The 8822-nt window shown below is 34.2% G+C and overlaps 1 protein-coding gene across 2 annotated transcripts; it reads right to left on the bottom strand.

Moving 5' to 3' along the window:
- Positions 1 to 1896: 1896 nt before the first annotated feature.
- Positions 1897 to 6948, bottom strand: LOC140794573 (metal transporter Nramp7.2-like). Of its 2 annotated transcripts, none has more exons than XM_073146653.1 (13): positions 6676 to 6948; positions 6506 to 6584; positions 6390 to 6430; positions 6234 to 6312; positions 6041 to 6145; positions 5820 to 5929; positions 5326 to 5507; positions 5144 to 5213; positions 3842 to 4015; positions 3528 to 3632; positions 3173 to 3304; positions 2994 to 3089; positions 1897 to 2383 (listed from the first exon to the last, which is right to left on the bottom strand). In XM_073146653.1, the coding sequence occupies exons 1-13, from the start codon at positions 6865 to 6867 to the stop codon at positions 2051 to 2053; spliced, it is 1698 nt and encodes a 565-aa protein (XP_073002754.1). In that variant the 5' UTR covers positions 6868 to 6948; the 3' UTR covers positions 1897 to 2050. The 2 variants fall into 2 exon arrangements, with proteins under 2 accessions (XP_073002754.1, XP_073002755.1); XM_073146654.1 differs by having other exon boundaries at positions 6506 to 6595; positions 6676 to 6805.
- Positions 6949 to 8822: the final 1874 nt, after the last annotated feature.

The following is an 8822-nucleotide window of genomic DNA, read 5'->3' as shown; positions in this document are numbered from 1 at the left end:
GCAACGCCTTTCTCATTCTCCCTCCGCAGCAGTGATGGAATGAGGAAGCACCCATGAACAGTCTCAGATGTTGAAATAGAGGATGATAAAAGAGTAGGAGATTGAGATGAGGAGAGAGAGAGCATAGAAGGTGGCAAGTTAAGCTTCTGTGGCAATGTTGAAGTGGTGATTTTTGTAGTATTCTGAGGCTTAGGAATGCCTGGTTGGATCTCCCACTTGAATGGAATGGATCCTGGTCTTCTAAAGGACTCATCTTTGCCCATCTCTCCTCCAACATCCATAGTTGTCATCTCTTCATCCATTGGTCTTTCTGCTTGTCACATTTATTGTCTTCTTTTATAAGGTAGATGATGATGTGGTGGATGTCTATTTCTCAAAAATTGGGTGGTTGGCTAAGAAGTAGCATCTGACATTCTCTCCAATTATGAAAAAGGATGAAGCCAAAAAAGACAAGCTGGATTTGATCTGGAAAAGAAAGCAGCAGTTGGTAGCTCCACCTTTTAAGTTTTGGTCTTGCATAAAGGTTGGCATAATTAGTGGTGTCATTATGGATTTAAGTTGGTTTTCATAAAATAAGTAGAATCTTGTGTAACTATTAGGGGAGATGGCCACTATAATTAATTAGAGCTAATTCATCCATATGTGAGGTTGTTATACATCCTTTATTAATATTCTTCACATTTGGAGGAGGATCTTGAAGTGTATATTTGTAAAAGGTTAGAAGACAGGCAGAAGACAAAGGCAATTAGGATTGTGACCGTATAGGATAGGTAGTGAAATTGAGTTGGAATGTAGTTTACCAATATTTATTAATGAAAAATATATTGTTGTTTTCATTAATTAGAACAGCTAATTAGCACTGTGAACATTATAACTTAAGATATAATTAGTGAAGCAGGGAATAGTTTCTTGCAAGCTAATGGATTCAATTTGGATACATCTGATTGTTTCATGGTGTGAGTACACTATAAGCATGCATTCGGGTGATTATTAAAACTGCATGCGAGATATCATTTGGAAGAGAGGCTTTTCTGTTGAGTAACATGCTGCCCTCATGAGTCATGACATGAGAGCTGAGAACCATCCATGGTGATGGCCAGGGGTCCACATATTGACATGGTTAGAGGAGAGCTTGAAAATAGTATGTATATATATATATATGGCAATTTTGACTCCAAAGATTATTCGAGGTGAACCTGAAAATTTTAAATAGGTTTGGATTTAATATAATTTGGATTTAAGTCATAAACGGATTAATCTGTCTAACTCGATTATTAAACAAGTTACGTTTGTGTTTATTATCTCAACCCATTTATGACGTGTCAGTTAGTTTATGACTTGATAATCTATTTATGACACGATAACTTAATTATAATCTTAAATAACTCATTTAGATATACATGAATAACCCATGTAACCTGATAACTCCTATTTGACCAGTAGAACGTGTTTAAGAAACATGTTTAATATTCTAAGTTATTATCACCCCATAACAAGAGTCTGTAAGATTAATGAAGTTAAACAACATGGGACCAGGCCCCCTAATTACCAACTTGGTGATTGCATAGTCTTGGTGGTGGCTTATGGAGATGTAGGGTTACAACTTCAATGGCTAAACTACTTCATAGGATCACTATTGTTATTTCTTGATGTTGCTCTTTGCATGTAACACATATATGTTTGAACTCTTGTATTTATGCGCATCTATGATTAGAAAATGTTCTGATTTTACCTTTCTGCTGCAAGAATGTAAGACCTCCAATAACACATGATCCCTCTCTCTAATGCAAATTTGGTTGTTGACATGAAGACCTACCAATTTAGACAATTTATTATGATCATTAAGTTTCACAGAAGAATTAAAATAGAGCGGATCTTAATGTTCTAACATCAAGGTTTACTCGAGAGAATTAAGACTTCCTTCTTCATATAAATAGTCATACAAATATACTCAGATTTGGAAGAGTAATCTATAAACGTATTACATAGTATGATGTGATCTTCCTTTCAATGGTTCATCAGAAAGTTCATTTGATGATTGATATATTTTTTAATCAGGAAGAGGGATATCAGCTATGTCCTCTCTGTAGGGCACTACTTCATAACTCTTATTGCCGTCGTGCCGATTAATTCCCGCCTCCATTTCAGTTTGCGAGGCATCAGATGGAGCGGTGAAGGTTACGACTGTATCCTTTCTGAATGTTAGGTAGATTATAACAATGATGTATGCTGCCATGAGAGGGAATACAATGATGCCAATAAGAACATTGGCAAATTTTGGTAGGCCACTACTATGAATGAGCCAACCTACAAAACTTGTGCTCAGGAAATATATATTGATTCCAATTATACATAGCCCAAGGATCCATGAGACTATGATGACCTGCATCAACAAATGTAAGCATTGATCATGAAGCAAGTATTTGATATCATATTCAATCAAGCTTTGTAAAAGTTGTCACTATGTAACTTTGTATCACAGGTTAGAGTCATGGAAACAACCTCAAATAGTAACAAAGGTTGGAATTCCTATATCTTGATCTCTGACCTCGTATTGACAAGATCATTTTGCACTGAAGATAAGTGGAATTGCAACAACTATTTAACCTAAATTGTTCTCATATACACAGAATTAGTGCTGTAGTGGAGTGGTTAGCAAGTCTTTGTCAGCGTATTCTTTACATAGTCAATACTCTTTTGAAGTGATAAAAATATTAGCACTAAGATATGGTAATATGCTACCTAATTAAGACTATCAATAAGATAAGAATGGTATATATATCTTTCTAATGAATAGGTAGGTACTACCAAGAGATAAATTATGGGGACCCCTTACTCATATATATGATTAGTTGAAAAGAGGGGAATGGGACATATGGAAAGATTTGAAGTTGTTTTGTTGTACTCAAGTTGCACTACTTAATAGGAGCTTGCACTTTTTGTACAAAGAGAAGAGAAAAGTTCAATAGTTAGGTTAGTACTAGTAAACTTACATAGATTGAGTTCTTGTGGGGTCCCATCTTTGTTTTGCTGCTGCTGAATTTTAGTAGAGGGATGAGAGCAAATGGCAGCTCAAAAGATAGTATCATCTGCATAATAAAATTTGCTAGTAAGAAAGCTCCATACTACATGATATTAAGAGTGTAGTTCAAGAATAATTAATTAGGGCTACCGATGCGATGATGATTAGCCGACCAGCGCCAGAAGGACCACCAATGATGGCGACAACAAGGCTGGGAGCAATTGCGACGCACCGGGTCAGGAGATTCCTTAACCACTTCTTCATCTTGATATCCAAGAATCCCTGTGATAAATCATTGCTGATGATTAAATAGTAATGAGTTCTTGAAAAATACCTAGACATACCTAATTTCAATTTTCTTAGGGAAATATGCCTGAGGTATACATTCAGTGAGATGCGCAAGATAGCTCACTATACTTCATGTGTGAGTGAGAGCATTTTAGTCTAATAGTTCAGAATTTTGCCATAACTACGAACGGAATATAGAGGATTTTTCTGCAAATACCTGCATGATGTATTGACCAGCGTATGTACCAGTTATGGTAGAGCTCTGTCCAGAAGCTAACAATGCGATTGCATACACTGTTGAGCTTGATTTGCCCAATACATTCTGAAAAGAAGAATACAAATCATTAAGATTAATCAAGGCTACGGTCTCGACAAAAATTCATAAGTAGTTGATACAATCTTTTGAAAGTTCTGGAATCCAAGGATTACTAACTAAAATAACCATTTAAAAAGAAATTCCTGGAGTATACTAAGGATGCACCTCTCTACATTTTATTAACTCATAAGTTGTTTGAAGAATGAGCGTTAGACCTTGAGCAAGAATGATGCTGAATCCAGTGTGAGATCTCCACATCGATCAGCATCCTCTGGAGAAATATTAGCAGCAGAACACACAGTGCCAGAGACAGATACTACTGCAATGTTGATGAGCAATGCCACAAACAATGCAAAGCCACTCTCAATAAGGAAGTATCTGCAAGCATCCTGTTTAGAAAACAAAACAAATTCTGTATCAGCTTGCGTTGGAGTACTGTTAGCTCAAATTCTTCAATTAAGTGATTTTTCTTTATATCAGAGAACATTAGAATTGTCAATTTGGTCTCATGTTTGAGGTTTTGGTCTATTAAAATATCTAGAATTTCAGCAGTCAACTTAAGCCTTTTAAGGTAAGTGATGACTTCATAGTCGCAAATCAAAAAACTTTATTGAGAGCAAGGATTGTCGTGCCAGTGGCACGAGGCTTGACGACCCTAATTCAACATAGTAAGTATCGGTGTCATTGTGCATAGTGAATAATCTTGACATGCCGAAAAACAATCTCTAAATCCTTCTAGAGCCTTAAAATTGGTTTGGGAGTTAATCAAAGTTCTTCAACACCATATATTAGTGTAATATATGCAATCATATTCAAATTTCATAATTTTTCCCAATTTTTCTTGGATACTCTTTTTGAGGGCAAGTAATTGGGGAAAACTAGAATTTTCCTTTGATTTCTAAAATTTATAATATAATTTATATAAATCAAATATCAAAATTTAAAGAGGTATCAAAAGGGATAAAAGAGACCCAAAAATTAAGTTTCTTTAAAATAAAATGTGTTTAATTCTATGAGTAGTGACAAAGGAGTAGATACTCCCCTTATATTGGTGGTGATAATTCACTGGCACGATACCCATGCTAACCGGCATGGTAATCCATGATTTAGAGAGCATCATTTGACATGACAATAGTGCTTGGCTAATGCTCTCTAATAATGAAAGTAAGAGTCATGATAAGATTATGTAAATCTCACCTTTCTCCAGCACTGTGTCGATAGATCCTTGTACACTTTTAACTCCTTATTCCATAATGATACATACTTACAACTTACAACCCCTTTTCGTAAATATTCAAGTATATTAATAGGGATCTCATGAACTACTACTACCAAAATTTATAAAACCAAAGTAACAAACCTTCCATCATGTTTCGTGCAGAATTAGTAATTTATAAGTTAAAAATTCACTGACAGCATCCAACCCTCCAATTATTCTTTTTTTTTCTTGTTATTGTTTTTGAAAAAAAAGAAAACCACTTGCATCAGTCTTCAATGGATTAGTTTAAGAAACTTACATTAATTCCTCTCACTGAGGGAGGAGTCTTCCTTGTCAGCACCAAGGCTGAATGCAGAAACAAATTGTGCCTGCAGGAACATAACAATGTAACAGAAAATATAAGTAATTAATGGAAGATATAACAAAGAAGACATGACAATAGTAATAATAATTAAACATAGGAGATGATTGCATATTTACGGCATGACGAGAGCTCCAAGCAATGCAATGGCATCTCCAGTGGCTCCAGTTCCTTTAAGAGTTGGCACAAACAACCCCTTCAACACCTCTTTCGCAGGGGGCTTCACATAGCTGAGCTCTCCAAAGTAGCAAGCAGCCATGACAAATACCAACATAGATATTAGAAGCTCAAGCTTCCTCACCTGCATGGAGATATCAAGTTTAATTTGAAATAAACAAAAAAGAAGAAGAAAAAAGAGTTCAATTTGGTTGTTCTCTGTTCTAAGTTGTCCTGGATTTCCTACAAATTTTGCTGTGTCAATCTTTTTACAACCAAAGGTAGGTCATAGGTGGAATAATTGGCTAGTCAAACCTATTTATCAATTCCTTGTAAGACTAATATAATTAGCATGATGTTTCTAATCAAAACAATATTAATTTCTAAGTTCTAACACAATAGATTCCCTTTCTGTTGAAATTAAATGTTAGTTCTCAGTAGTAAAATCTAAAATTACCCCATATCTCTGCAGCCCAAGAAGTAAAAGAGTGCTCATTCCTGTGATTAGAACCCCCACCCATACAGGAATTGGAAACAATATATTGAGTGCAAAGGCTGTTCCTATAACTGCAGAAATAAATAATAACAATTCTTTAGTTCCACACACAAGATGAGCAAAATAAACACAAAAAAGGTAGGACAAAGAAAAAACTGAATTAAGATTTAATTTTGACAGACCTTCGGGTATATCTGCGGCGATCACCGCAATTTCCGCAAGCAACCATAGAAAAATCTTGACATATTTTGGATATTCACTCTTACATAGCTCAGCAAGGTGTCTCCCTAATGTCAGATTCAGCAATAAGCATTAGTTCAGATACAATTCGTTCCTCTCAAATAAACTCAATTGAGGTTATAGTTCTTCCCCCACCTGTCGTAACGCCGAGATTAGCTGCTAATGATTGTATGATAAGCGCGAAAATCAGCCCAATTAGGATGACCCACAAGAGCTGTTTGAAACAAAGAAAAGAAGATGATAACAATTGTTCTTTTACTTATAAAGATTTCAATTACCTGTATTATGTACCTCATATTTATGGTTGGCCCCAGCTTGCAGGTCAGTTTCCACTGTTCCATTATTCAAACAGTAGTTAATTTCATATCCAAAGCTTTATATTTAGAGAGAGAAAGAAAGAAGATTACAATTGCCAGGATCAAGATAAGCCAAGGAGACAAGAAATCCAGGTCCAATATGGGCCATGAACCTTTTCCATCCAGGTTCCTGCATGATAACTATTCAATCTTTAGACAGAGAAGAAGAAGAAGAAGAAGAAGAAGAAAGAAGAAAGAGAAGAAGAATATAAAGAAGAAACCTTGATTGGTTCATCATCCAGTTTATTATTTAGGATGTCTTTGGACTTGGCACCACCTTCCTCACTTCCAAATGATGCAGGAGAGGGTTGAGCTGGGTTGAGTTCTGCATCATTGATGGCTACAATCCTTTTACTCCCTCTTCCAGGATGAGCTTCTCTTCCAATATCTCCTCCCTCACCACCCAATTCCATCTCTCTCTCTCTCTTTCTCTCTGTCTATATAGGTACATATATATCTCTTCTTCTAACTCACCCCCAAAGCCAAAGCTTGTGCCTTCTCCCAAGGCCATGCCCCTTTATTTATACTCACCTAAGCTGCCCATGTGTCTAGTTGTTGACACTATAAAATTCTCAAGGGTTAATTGCATTTGATGCAGCTGTGGTGTAGCTCAATTTACAAATCCTTTGTGATCTTGACTGAAGTCACAGTGGAGGTCAAAGTTAAAAAGATGTTAATTAGAAAGATAAATATTTCAATGCATCTAAAATAATATTGATAAAATTAAAAATAAAAATAAAAATATAAGTATATTTAATATATCTATTATATTTTTATTATTTAAAATTTAATATAATTAACGCAATTCTTAAATAGTCTCGTAGGCCTCCTCTCTATCCAACTACATTAATAATTATTAGTCAAAAAAAATCTTTAATTAATAAGATACATATTTCTATCAAAAATAAATGTCAGACGTACATCTTTGTCAAAATAATGTTAGATGTACATTTTTCATAAAAGACATTATAATTAACAAAAAAAAAAAAGAAGAAAAGGATGATAATGTAGCCCGTGGGCTTTCTCTAAAGAAAAGATGTAAGAATATTCTTAGACAGTATATTTAAATATATTATTTTTACTATAAAAGAAGTACGGTGTAACAATAGCTAGTTTTATATATATATCCATTGTTTTGGGAGCTTGTTCTGCTACTTAGATCACCCACTACCATATCACCCACTAGCACTTTGTATTTATTGCAGAAAACCTCCTCATTTTTCTATATTTATGTGTCAGGCTCCTTTTCCAAGTATACTATTCAAATTGTGTCCTTCCTTCTATAAAATGACCTTTTTGTTAACACCTCAAGGCTATTTTGGTTATATATATTCTCTTTTTTTGTGTAAATAAGAGGAAAATTCATGTGTGACATGCAAAAGATAATTGGTTTTTAATATAATTAACATTAAATTTTTATCAGTATTCTCGATATCGAATTTCCATTGTATTGGAATATTTCAAAAAGGCTATTATGATTTAAGAAAATAGTTTTACTTAGGTCTTCTGAACTATCACTATTTTCTGTATATATTTTTGAAACTTTTTTTACCATATACACCTCTTGATCCAATAAGTTTTTGTAGTTTAAGATGTCTATACAGTTACTTTTTTTTCTTAATGTAAGGGGGGTATATATGGATATTTTATTAGTTTAGAGGACGTATATAAGTAATAAAAAGTTCAAAGAGTGTACGTGTAAAACTATGATAATTCACAAGGATTTGAGTAAAATTATCTCTTTATTTAATAGGCATATTTAAAGTGAGATAATACCCTATCTTTTTTAAATAGATAATTGATATATTGTTTGAAAAAGAAGCGCGAAAAGAACTCTCAAAAGTATGCTAGAAAGAAAGGGGACACAAAATTCACCCAAATAGATGAAAAGAATTGATGAACATAGCTCAGACGGTGACGATTAGGAATATAGATTAAGCGAGTGAAAAAGATCGCTAAGAAGATTTATTTATAATCTGATAATAGGATTCCAAATTTAAGGGCCAAGGCTTCGATACGAAGGGGGTCAAGGACTAGGTCCATTCACAAATGGGTTTTACCCAAGTGGTTGCAGCGAATGAACCCAAAACTTCGATGGGAGGACTGAAATGAATAGGAGGCATCAAGAGCTAAGTTTAATAACCTTAATAGGTGTAACCAGCATCCTACTTATGTTGTATATGAAATACCCCCCCTCTTTTTAAAGTTTCGAATGTCTAATATCTTTTATTTAAAAATAAAACAGACATAAGGGTACTTCGATTAAATTTCAACTATGATTTTCAGAATAATATTTTAAAAATACTCCAATAATTTTAGTAGCAACTGTGATATTTAAAAATAAATAAATTAATATCCTATGTTAATA

The sequence above is a fragment of the Typha latifolia genome, chromosome 9 (genome assembly GCF_019914945.1).
Source record: "Typha latifolia isolate L0001 chromosome 9, TyphaL0001v2, whole genome shotgun sequence".
In the NCBI taxonomy this organism is placed as follows: domain Eukaryota; kingdom Viridiplantae; phylum Streptophyta; class Magnoliopsida; order Poales; family Typhaceae; genus Typha; species Typha latifolia.
Note: the sequence above shows the minus strand (reverse complement) of the source record. Positions and strands in the feature narration are given on the sequence as shown.

Bases quoted from the DNA above. Each gene is read 5' to 3' on its own strand.
- LOC140794573 (XM_073146653.1), bottom strand. From the start codon at position 6,867: ATGGAATTGGGTGGTGAGGGAGGAGATATTGGAAGAGAAGCTCATCCT. The intron at 6,585-6,675 runs GTTTCTTCTTTA...GTTATCATGCAG, and splicing joins TGGATGATGAACCAATCAAG to GAACCTGGATGGAAAAGGTT. The intron at 5,930-6,040 runs GTCTGTCAAAAT...TTATTTCTGCAG, and splicing joins CGCCGCAGATATACCCGAAG to TTATAGGAACAGCCTTTGCA.